The 12,776-nt window shown below is 38.8% G+C and overlaps 1 protein-coding gene across 1 annotated transcript in view; it reads left to right on the top strand.

Annotated features, from left to right (window-relative positions):
- znf385b (zinc finger protein 385B) overlaps nucleotides 1-12,776 on the top strand; it is a 59,399-nt gene that overhangs the window by 41,460 nt on the left and 5,163 nt on the right. The window contains exons 5-10 of the mRNA XM_061053151.1: nucleotides 6,432-6,568; nucleotides 6,780-6,890; nucleotides 10,245-10,416; nucleotides 10,551-10,961; nucleotides 11,717-11,901; nucleotides 12,202-12,297. Coding sequence (XP_060909134.1) covers nucleotides 6,432-6,568; nucleotides 6,780-6,890; nucleotides 10,245-10,416; nucleotides 10,551-10,961; nucleotides 11,717-11,901; nucleotides 12,202-12,297 — 1,112 coding nt within the window. The remainder of the gene's footprint in view (nucleotides 1-6,431; nucleotides 6,569-6,779; nucleotides 6,891-10,244; nucleotides 10,417-10,550; nucleotides 10,962-11,716; nucleotides 11,902-12,201; nucleotides 12,298-12,776) is intronic.

The following is a 12,776-nucleotide window of genomic DNA, read 5'->3' as shown; positions in this document are numbered from 1 at the left end:
GCTGATGTCAGCAAACACTGCAGAAGGAAACTTTGATCATATGGAAGTGTGAAATAGTTCTGTTTTATAATGACTTACCCGCGCTGGATGTCGTTTTTGCCGCAAGGGGTCTGTCATTCAAAACAACGTCGATGATGTCATGAAGAAGTAACATGAGGTCGCGGGATGTTGATTTAAACGCCCACCACCATTACTGAGGAAAATGTGATGAATTAGGTAGAAATTATTTTCACATACAAGGTGATGTATTGAAGGGTAATTTACATTACTGTTATTTGTAACATTGTAATAAACAGGTTATGTGGGCTTACACAAAGGCTGTGTCTGCTGTTTGAAATTAAGAGTGAGAATTATTGTATCCTATCAATGTAACTCAGAATGCATTATGCACAGTACTGTACAATCAATGGTCCTTAGCCAACCAATATATACAGTATCGAATATAACATTGAAAAGGAGAAACTGGGTTTAATTAAAATGATTGAAAGTCGGAAGTTAGAATAAACAGAAGAGTTACTATTTTGGGGCATTTTATCCAAATCTAGAAGCTGTTTTGTAAAGAGTAAATTATTTTCCATGGAGTAAAATGACCATTGTGTGAATGTACGGCAACACATAAATGTTATGTGTTTTCATAATTTTATTAAAAGTTTGGTTTGGTATTCAATATATTTAATTATTTTGTTAAAAACCAATGTGAATATGAATTATTGTGTAAAACATGAAGAACAGCAGGTAGGCATACAGAAAGTTAGAAGAAAGCTAGAATGCACACTTTTATATTTCTTTACCACACTTCATTTGAACAATGTTGTCGCACAAGTACTTTATTTCTAATATCTTGCGGCCCTAATATGTACATAAAAATGTTCTTTATTTTCAGTATTGCAATCTATACCGAAAGAAAAGATATTGCAATTTCAGTTTTTCTAAAAGCATGCAGCCCTAGTTCAGCTCCACTCACAGCGTCAGACTGGTCGAAACTGCACTTATCTGCTTAATGTCCTGCACAGTTACATCTTAACTGGTAAATTCCAGATTAAACATCAGACCAGTTTGACTGATCAGTTTAAAAAGTGCCCAGCACGTTTATTTCAGTCCCAAGATTTGTAGGCTGCAGATAGAAAATTTAAGCCGAGACTGTTAGTTTGTTTACAGGTGGCACTTGGTTTCTCAGATCTTCTGAACAATCATCAACAGCCTGAAATAAAACTGTCAAGCATGTTACCTAGTTATTGGCGGGTTTTCATTCTGGCTTACAGTCCATTTCCATTTAAATGCAGTAGCAGATGTGTTTGAGTATTTATAGCACCTTCTTAGAACAGCAACTAACTGTAAGACAGACGGGGTTATAGTGCGTGTGTGTGCATGTGCATGTGAGTTGTAACCAGATATTAGAGGACAGAAGGACAGGATTAAGATGACCCTGTCACCACACTATTCGTCACACAGACACATACTTAAAGATCTCTCCAATTCATACCGATCATACAGGAAACCATGTCCAACTACAGACTTAATATAACCCTTTTTCCAATATGTGGCACATTCACACCCTAAAACTGACTGAATCGAGTTCTGTACGGAGAACCAGCAGGCAGACTTGAAATCGCTGAATGTTTGAGGGTTAACACTGACATTGGAAAAAGAGGTCAGACAGTTGTGAGATAGTTTCTAAAGGCCAAAGGAATCCTGGAGATAGTCCTTCATGACATTTAAGGGATCCTTTAGGTGGCTTAAAAACCCCTTAGATATGATTATAGGGTTCCTTACAGAAGTTAAATTGGTCTTTGAGTTACTCCTTGGAGAGAGTGAGAGGGTTTGCTTGTTCTGAAGTGTTCATATAAAAGAGGTACCTACATTAAATTGGATCAGGGACTGGTGAGGTGACTTGTGAGACGAGGAAACTTGTGACTTGCCTTTGCAAAAGTTTAAAAAAAGTTACCGTAGGGATTTCCGGGAATGTCTACAGGTCCTTGAAATGAATTGCACAGTCCTCCAACAGATTCTACTGATTCACACTGATGCACTTAGAGGTGGTTTTCAATAACCCTTGAGTGTATTCAAGGGTTCTGAAGTTCAGATTGTCCTTAAGGTGGTTTCAGTTGTTCATGAAGAGATTTGACGGCGTATAGTCCGAAAAACAGAAAAAAGAAAACTTGGACTCCAGTGTTATGGCTGTAAAAGAACGGTGCTCAAAGATGTTTGTCTTAGAAGGTTTCCAGAGTACCTAAAGGGGCCTTCATTGTTCAAGATTCTTTATTTAACTTAGGTATCCATCTGCGGTATTTCAAATGATCCTCAAAGTGCTTTTAGTTGTATTTCAGGTTGTTTGAAAAATAGTTATTTGTGGTGTACTGTTGTGATCCTGTAGTATGCTCTAATTCAAAAGTAGACTGTGGATCCATGAATCCAGAATAGTGTTGAATCGAAAATAGATTCTGAATCTAATCGTGACCCCAAGAATCTAAATGGAATTGAATCGTAAAAAAACCAAAAATTCCCAGCCCTGGTCGTTAGTCGTCTTCACCTTCTAAGTCAGAAGGAAAGTGAGTTTAGTTAAGAAAACTTGAGTGTATAATTTAAACTAGTATTCTTGACATATCTTCAAAATCTGTTTAGTGACACATTTCCTTGAAGGTAACATAACCATTAAACCATAGATACTTTTAAGTACACACTGTGTGATGATGCAGACATTGGACTCCTCCTGGCAGTAGTCAGGGGATTACATTTGAAACACCTTGATTTTTGCATTTTCTACTAATGACAGTCTAAAAGTGTTCAGATCAAGTTAACTAGTATTACATCTTCCACTGAAAAGTTGTGATAAATTATTTAAGGCAAAGCTTTTATATAGGCACCTGAAACTGGCTGACACATTACACCTTCTTTAAAAATAGATGCTAATCTGTATTCACTATTATGCATAATCTCCAGGCTAATAGCATCTGATCCAGACAGTGATTTGGGCTGTTGTGTGTCTGTCTACATGTTTTGGATTACAGCACTGTGCTGTGTCATGCTGTTAGTGATAAATACAGATAGTGACTCACAGCTCTGTTATATGAGGATAAACTCAGCTAGAACCAGCATGGCAACCCGCCAATCCAGAGCTATCTCAATGTCAGTTTGAAAAGCACACAGTTAGCCGGCAATTCCTGGCCTGGCTTGGCCTTGTCTGGCATGGACACGAATGAGTATGCTCAATCCAGTTTGTGCAGATCAACATGTAAAACTTTCTCAGAAATCCTAATCTGCAAGGGATAGAGCTGGCTTAGACAATGGATTATAGTGCATTAAGGAGGTGTTAGATATTGGTCATAAGGCATTCAGAGTGACTTAAGATGGGTTCAAAGTAATTTAGAAAGGGTTTAAAAGGCTTATAAGGTACTTCAAAATGGGTTTTATAATATTAAATTACACGTCTGACCTTTTGAATGATCTTTAAATTTGATCAGAATGGTTTTTCAGCATTGAGATTGAGTAACACAAAGGTATCTAAGGTAGCTCTGAATAGTTTCCAAGGAATTTACAACTGTGGAGGATCAGTAATACAATAGATATAATAATAGAAGGGGCAATTGCAGATATGGTTGTCTTTCAATTGGTACGCACAATCATAATGAGCTTTGCCAATGAGGTTTCGTTATTGAGTTTGTTAGCTAAATTGCAGAAAAACTAGTGTTCCAATTTTTTATTCACTTTGTGGAAAGGTGCAGCGTGAACCTGTCAAATCTTGAGCTTGTGAATCTGACTCAAAAACCCAAATGAATCGTCATCATTTTGAAAGTTTACCGAGGGCTATATGGTGGTCTATGTTTTAGGTTTGGGTATGATAGAAGATTCAACTTTTGGCCTTGTGGGAAGTCGACTCTATCCAAGTGCCCTAAAAGTTTAAGATGGATTGCAATGGGTTGTAGGATTTTAAGAACATTTAAAATGGGCTATTGTGCAATAGATGTAAACTACAATAGATGATAACAGAAACAGAATCTATAAAAATGAGTAATAAGGCATTCAGAAAGGGGTTGAAATTGGTTATAGTGCTATTATAAGGGTTTAAATGGTGTATACTGCAATAAACAAAATCTATTTAGTTTTTAGTTTTTTCAAACTTCCATCACAATTGTCTCCAGTTAATTAAAAAAGAAATGCATAGCAGACTGTTAGACCAATTATTTAGGTTTTAGAAAGGGTTAAAATGAAATATGAGCCTGAAGATTTAAATAAAACTAGATAACCTGGACTGATCTGTCTTATGTAGAAAAGATTAAACCATATCTCTCCAGCCATTTTATACAGATCAGTATATAAAACAATCTAAAACATCCTGGTATGAAAAGACTAAACTAGCTGTAGGATGTGTTATGATGGATCATTATTTATTAAGAATAGTCGACGGTGCATTCAGATTAGGTTATGGTGCTGCTAGGATGGGTTAAAAGAGGTCGTTGTGACCTGGGTTACAGTGAATTTACAATGGGTATGAAGGCTAACGGTGCATTTATAATTGGTTAAATTGGTTTTCTAACATAAAAAAATGGGATGAAATGAATAATAAAGCATCTCAAATTGGTAAAACTTGTTTGTAGAGTATTTAAAGAACTAAGTGGGTTTACCTAAATGAAGTTGGACAGATGGACTAAACCAAGAAGACTAAATGTTCTTCCCCTCCTCTTCCTCCTCCTCTGTCAGAGTTGATTCAGTTGCTCTCAGTGTTTTTCACCCACACTCTGTTGTTACGAAATAATTCACTACAGGGCTTCTGCAAGCTGTGACTATAAAGGTACACCGAAAGAACAATAACACTTATTCTCCAGCAGGTCCACTCTTTTTTGTGTTTGTGTATACCCTATATGTAACACCTTCTCATGCGTAACTGGGAACAAACACAGCTGCAAGGAGGTTTAAATTTGGATTTGACTTTCAAGGCATCACGACTTTTCCTCAGATGGCCCGCGCACACAAAGATGGCACGGAAAATAACGTCTTGATTAGACTCATTGTGGCTTTTACATGTGTTATGGTTCAGGTTATGATATGATGTTAATTTTGAACAACAATGTAGACACATGTTTTTCTTTTTATAGTTTTACAGGCACATTGTTTTGGTCACATTGTGTCACACTCAAGTAAATTTATAAGCAAATCTCTGCCTCTTCAAATTGAGATGAAGAAGAACTGAGATGAGCGGAACAACCCTCTGTGGCCCTTTGGCAACAGTACACATGGACTCATTATGGGAGCTGCTTCTAAACCTATTTCTCTCTTTTTTTCTCTCTTGATTATTGCTTTCTTCTGCCTCCAGCAGCTGGAACTCCATATGTTCTTCATGTTGTTACTGTTAAGTACAGATCAACTGTTCAGGTCTCAAGGTCAAAATAACATCAATAAATCTGTACTTGCACAAAAGGGAATTAGTTCATCAGAGGCTTTGCCCAAAAGTATATGCATTACTTAGCAAAATATATATGTTGGGTATATTGGTTAACACAAATGTTTTATTTGAATGCAACGTTTACATAAACCGTGAAGTTATAACATGTGTACCATTAAAGAGAAAGATGAGAGCAGAGTGGCGCTGTCTGTAGAAAGGTTATATTTAAACACAAGTTTTGCCCTGAGCAAAGTGATTTTTTAATGCCAACTGAAGGCTCCAGCTTCTTAACAACAAAAACCCTACACAAATGAGAAAATTAGTCATCTGCAGCTACCCTGAAAGAGGCTTGATGTTTTCTATTAGAACATCTTTTCAAAACGGGGATATTATACTTTTCCATGTTTGTAAGACATGTAGTTAAAATGTTAGGTGTTTGTTTTTAAATCCAAGCAAAGTTTTCAAATCAGGAGGTAAACATGTCCGACGAATCCCTCCGTCTCCTCAGTTCAGTATAAAAGTTGCTCTGAATCCAAGGTTTTCTCACATGGTGATCTTGTGACATCACAAAGTCACGGAACTCCTTACATGGTCATGTGCCCCAGGTACAGCAGAATGAGGACACGCCCACTTTGCCAGGGTTTCTCAGAGCTTACCAGTCTGAAGAAAGTGGGCGTGTAGGTAAAGAGAGAGTACCTGTGTCAGACAAAAGCTTAACTGACACCAGGATGAGTTAAATAAAACGTTTTTTTTAATTGTTAATCATGAAAAGCGACTAGAGAGGCTTTACATAGTAAAAACATTACACAAGCACAATATTGGCCCATTAACAAACTATACCACTAAGTTTAAAAAACCTGCCGCTTTTGTTTTCCAGGTGTTGATCTTGTCTTGAGCCATTTTAAAAGGACGTAACTTTCTTTGTTTGATGTTGAACAGACCACTGCATAGCTCCACAGATGCCTATGGGACTGAAGAGCGCACCAATCATTAACAATGTATGTAGTTATTGGAAATCAATCACTCAAACCTTCTGTCTCTCTGTCTCCAGGAAGTGGGTGTGGTGCAGTGGGAGGAGCGTTGCCAGGGCTAATAGGTGCCACTGGTCCCTCTGTGATGATGAAACCGTTCCTGTCATTTCCTGTTGAGACATCATCACCAGTTGGACTTTTCCCAAACTTCAACACGGTATGATTGTGTGTGTGTGTGTGTGCGTGTGTGTGTGTGTGTGTGTGTGTGTGTGTGAGGGGCAGTTATAGTGACATGATGTCGTCGCTGCAGGCGGTACAGACTGACTGCGATAAAGAGGCTTGTCACTTCGTCAGTCATCACTCTGTCATCACTGGTCAGTCAGTCCTCAGCAGTCTGGTGACCTCTGACCTCTGTGTGTGTCCTGCAGATGGACCCGGTGCAGAAGGCCGTCATCAACCATACCTTTGGTGTCACGTTGGTACCTAAGAAAAAACAGGTCATCTCGTGTAACGTCTGCCAGCTGAGGTTCAACTCTGACGTAAGAGTCTGTGTTTTGGTTTTTCTGGGTGTTTTCTGGGTGTTGAATCTTTGATCTCATCCTTTTGTACTCTTCTATGATTAGCTTCCTGTTATGTGGTCTATCTGCGGCGTAGTCTTGCTGCCCTCAACAGGAAAGTTACACAATTTCACAGCAAATCATCGTCTTGACTGTCCTGCCTGAGAAGATGATCAGTTAAATTGCTGTGCTGATCGAAAATATATGAATAGCTAAGCAAAGAAAGAAAAATGTCTCCTTTGAACATTTTTATTTTCACACCTGCTCCATAAACAACATGTAAATACGATTGCTATGAAGTGTTGTCAAGAAAAGTTGATGAAGAACAGCTAGGAAAGCAATTTCCCCCTGATTCTAATATGCTAAGCTAGGCTGATACTGTGTAGTAAAAAACCTATGGGGTAATTATCAATACAACAGATCCATCTTCTTTTCTAAGTTTCGAGAAGATAGAGAAGAAGACAATCTCTTAAACGTTGAAGTGAGCCCTCAATATATGCTAAAGTTAGCTTCCTTGTTTGCTAGATAAAATGTAAAGGAGATCATTTCAGCTCTCATTAGTTATCAAACGTAAGTGATTTAAACATGTGGGAATGGAATTAAACAGCATTTAACAACCAGAACAACTTCACAGAAAGAGTGCTCCAAATAAAAAATAGTTTTCTGTTAGCATAGATTTCCCCTTTATAGTTTCATTACATGATAATAGTAATAAAAATCCAGCTTTGCACCTACAATAAATCCCCACAGGGTTGTATTACTGGGGTGCTTGAAACCACTAAATTCACAGAGTGCTCCTTCCACATGTTTTACTTTTCATGGGGCTAAATGCTAGCAGTTACCCCAGCTTAGCCAGGCTACAGATACAACCCAGTCAGACTGTAGCTTTGGACACACAGATATGAAAAAGATTTCTCCATCTCATATGACTTGGGAGACAGAGAATTCAATGATTTTGGTCGACTAAATGTTGGACCTTTCCTTTTATATTTTCCTAAATGACTTGTAAGCTAATAGATAATATGTGCGCTGTGTTTAATAACATTAGTATTCTAGCTTTGCCTCCAGCTAGTTCTATCTTATTAGCAAGTCAGGTCTGTGGTTCAGGGGCTGGAAAAAAGAGATGACTGAATGTAATTTAAAACACCGTAGGGTTCTTAAATTAACTTATTTTGTAAGCTTTTATTAGCATAGGTTGCCTGGTAGTTTCACAGCTTTCCTGCTAGATCACACACGTTGTTTTTTTCTCCAAGTTTGATCCTGAAAATGTCCAGAATGTGCAGTGCATTTTCTCTCCTTGCACTTTTGCTATAGCTATGCTATGCTGTGCTATTTGCAAAGGTAGGATAATCCTGACCAACCTCATGTAGTGTTTTTATAATCAGGTGCAGCCCCTACCACTCCATATTAGTGCAGCATTGTGAACTCAGCTCAGCTCATTCATGTAATGACGGCCAAGAGGAAACAAGGTTCCTTGTTAGTGGCATGCCAATCAAACATGACTAATGTATGAGCATTTGAAATTATTCATGAGAGAACATAAAAACAGGAATCACTGCTTAAGAGACGAGACAAGACGATGAGAGGAGTAAAGCATTAACTTCTAAACTGAATAAAAGCTGAGTCACAGAGCTTCCAGACAGTCACATGAGGACAATGCTGACCTGAAGGCTTGTAACAGTGCACTTACACACTCACTCTGCGCTGATACACTGTGTGGTGACACCTACCATGAACAATAGTTTGCATTGTAGAGTCGCTCAGTTTAACCAGACAACATCTTGCATTTTTCTGAAAAACTGGTGAAGGGTTTGATATTTATTATCAGTGAATTATATTAAATGTTCATAAACAAAAAGTAAAAAAAAAAAAGGGAAAGGGATTCTGTCTTCTCTAAAGTATTATTTTCTTAATTAAAGGCATTAAAGACCAAAGTTAGCAGAGTCCTACTAACAAATTAGATTTAAATATTACAAATTTTACTTTATTTGAAAAGTATAAAATAATAATTGGCTATTACATGAAAAATGGGTAAAGAAAATCAAGTATGGATCCACTAAAGCAAAAAAAAAAATCAGCCAGGGAAAGTAGAGAGAGCGACATTTTCCAGCAGCTCCTCACTTTTGACTGTTAAACAAACTAAATCATTTCCAGTTATAATGCAGTTAGATGGTCAAAGGTAAGGTTGAATATGTTCTGTCTCTGAATAAAACCATGTTTTTGAAAGATAGTGAAGTTAATCAGATGTTCATGTTCGTTGTTGTCTAGATTTAGTTGGTAACAGATAATATCCATATATATATATATATACATATATACTGTACATTCTATATATTTTATTATATTATTATACTAGTCTGTATTATATAACACTTCATTATATTACACTATATTGTTCATATTGCACTATATTATATTATATTATATTATACTACATTATATTATATAACTACACTCTGCATCTTGCTGCTATTTATCATACAGAGTCACTTTAATCACTTGTCACTTTATCTTGTCATTCTCTGTAAATACTGTCTCAATTCTCAATTCCCCCCTGCTAACTTCATCATTCATTTTGTACTTGTATATACCCCTTGTTTTTTTATTTTTATTTTTATTTTTATTTTGTTTTTATTTTATTTTTATTTTATTTTTATTTATTCTGTTTATTGTGTATTTTGTATTTTCGAGCTTTCTTGTCTGTGCTGCTGTAACGCCCGAATTTCCCCTCTGGGGATCAATAAAGTATTATCCTATCCTACACTCTAAGCATCACCAAACGCCATATCACACAAAAAACTCTTGACATTGTCTTGATAGATTCAAGATGTTCAGGCTTTTATATTTTGGGTGCTACTTGGGTAGCTCATTCACCAATGGTGGTTTACGTGTTAATATCACAACAACATTTATACAGCCTTTTCTTCTAAACAAACTAATAACATGATACAGACAACTAACGAGAGCAGTAAAGAGTAGAGAAACTCCACTAAACGTGAATGACATCATGGTCCGACTCACTTGCTCTTGGTGAATTTCCCAGACTTTTACCTCTTTTGTTTACACATTTGCTCCCCCTGACTTTACACTGACATTTCACCAGTAAAAAAACGTCTGTATTAAGTCGAGGTGAGCAGATTCAGCCATTGACACGTGCAACCCATGGGCATTCAAATTCACACCATCAGCCTGTCAGAAAATGTCAGGAATCTTTCTCTTGTGCAGTGTATGTGTGAAAGGGTCTTATGTAACCTCATTTTAAAAAGCTAAAGGGCAAGGGTCTAGACACAAATATAAATATATAAAAAAAAAACATCTGTGTGTTTTTTTTCTCAGTCTCAAGCAGAAGCCCATTACAGAGGGAGTCGCCACGCCAAGAAGCTCAAGTCTCAGGAGAATAAAGTCAAGGCCAAGCTGTCAATCAACGGAGAGACCAATGGGACCAGCACAAGTCCTTCTGGCCACACCCTTCCTGTATCTGCTAACAGCAGCACCAATCAGAACACAGGTTGAGTTAGCTGCTAAAAAAAATCACCTCAGTACTTTCACTTTATGCTGTTATTTATTTACAGGTGAGTTTGCTCTAATACTCCCCTCTCTCTCTCTCTCTCTCTCTTTTCCTTCTCTTCTTCTTCCTTCCAGAGCTCTTACCCAGCCTCATGGACTCCACCTCTCCTATCAAACCCTTCCACCTTCTCTCCTCCTCCCCGCTCTCCTCCTCCTCCCCCTCCTCTAGCAGAGCGGGGAGCGAGCCTCCTCCCTCCAGTCCTCCCTCTGCTCTCCCCGCCCCTGGCCTCTCATCCTCCTTTTCCTCCTCCTCCTCCTCCTCTTCTTCTTCTTCTTCTTCTTCAAAAGCCTCCCCGCCTCCCCCCCTTTCAGCTCCTGTCATCTCTTCCACGCTCCCGGCTCCTCCCGCTCCTGCCTCTCAGGCCGCCTCCCAGGATGCTCCTCTCTCTGTTGAGTCGGAGGAGGAGAAGGCAAAGAAGCTGCTGTATTGCTCGCTGTGTAAAGTTGCTGTCAACTCGCTGTCGCAGCTGGAGGCTCATAATGCAGGTAAGGAATCAATCAATCAATCAATCAATCAATTTTTATTTGTATAGCGTCAACTCATAACAAGTGTTATCTCGAGACACTTTACGAAAAGCAGGTAAAAGACCTTACTCATTGCTATGTTACAAAGATCCGGCCTATCCATCATGAGCACTTTAGCAAAGCAGCAAAAGTTACAGTGGTAAGAAAAAACTGCCTTATTAAAAGACAGAAATCTTCAGCTGGATCCCCGGCTCATGACGAAACAGTCTTCACAGGTCTAGACTGCGCCGGGCTTGGAAAGGGATAGGGGGAGAGATGGGATAAGATGCAGGAAGAGGGATAGGGAGCAGGGGGGTGGGGGGAGGCAAGCCGTCCATCAACAATCCGGTGCGGAGGAGGGGGGGGGGGGGGGGTTGTTCTGGCAGGCCATCAACCCACGATCTTGAGGAGCCTAAGAGAGCTCAAGAGCTCCCAGGAAAGTAGGTGGAAGAACAATATGATATATGGAAACACATCAGACTCATTACTTTATACAATCACATGAGGTATGAATAGTTTTTTTTGGTATTTTGATATTTTTTCCCACCTGTATTCTGTGTAAATCTGTGACACAGAGAGAAAAAAGCAACTACAAAAAAGATAATGAAATATAAAAGTTTAAAGAGATTACGGCTTTAGAGCTGCAACTATTGCAATGACACACGTACTGACATATTAGTAAAGTTATGTTTTCTCTTGTTTCATAGAAGTTAGTGTCTGTGTGTCTCTATTTACAGGTTCAAAGCATAAGACAATGCTGGAGGCTCGGAGCGGTGCTGGGCCGATCAAGGCGTACCCTCGACCCGGAGCCAAGCTGAAAAATGGGAGCACCTCCATAGTGAAGGGCTCGGGCCTGCAGAACAAAACCTTCCACTGCCAGATCTGTGACGTTCATGTCAACTCTGAGATTCAACTCAAACAGGTAGAAACACAGCGAGCATGGACAGTTAAAGTTCACCTAATGTATTGAAACCGGTTTTCAAAACTCACCTACTCACAATTTTACAATGCTGTTTGGCCGTATTAAACGTCGGCAAAGTTTCAGCTCAGGAGGTAAACATGTGTTAAAGTAATCCCAGGATGAGACACCAGAGTGCGCTAAACGTCTTGTTATGCTTTACAAGCGAGAGTTCCTCGAAACACAAAGCAGCCTTGTCTGATGCGCTACATTGACTAGATAACTTTCGCGTCTGTGATGGTGTGTTTGTTGTTGCTGTTGCAGCACATCTCCAGCAGGAGGCACAAGGACCGAGTGGCGGGAAAACCCAGCAAACCCAAATACAGCCCTTATAACAAACAGCAGCGCGGCACACTCACCGTAAGTGTCTTTCTACCTCTTCTCTTTTCAGACGCAGGCTCTCTTAGAATTATTATTTTATTTATTTATTTGCCTGGATTCATCGGAAAAAAGTATTTTCCTGATTAAAACATTTGTAAACCCAATTGTGGAATGTTGAATCAGTGATCTGATAGAGTAAAATATTATCAGAATAAACTAAATTCACTGGGTTCATTAATTTATATTTTCTCATATTTCTTTGCATGTTCCTTTCTCCCTTCCTTAATACTCTCCTTTCCTCACCCAAATCCTCTTCTCTCCTTGTTACATATTTTGCTTGACTTGTCTTACCTTCTCTCCTTGTTTCTCTTCTGGTCCCTGCTTCCCTCCTTTCCATACCTCCTTGTTTCCTTTTCTCTTTGTCTCTCCTCTCCTCTCCTCTCATCTCCTCTCCTATTTTCCCTGGTTTCCTGTCTCTCTCCTACTTGCTGCTTCCTGCTCGTCTCCCCAATCATCCT

Source organism: Labrus mixtus, chromosome 13, assembly GCF_963584025.1.
Source record: "Labrus mixtus chromosome 13, fLabMix1.1, whole genome shotgun sequence".
Classification (NCBI taxonomy): Eukaryota; Metazoa; Chordata; class Actinopteri; order Labriformes; family Labridae; genus Labrus; species Labrus mixtus.
This window is presented reverse-complemented; position numbering and strand designations above follow the sequence as displayed.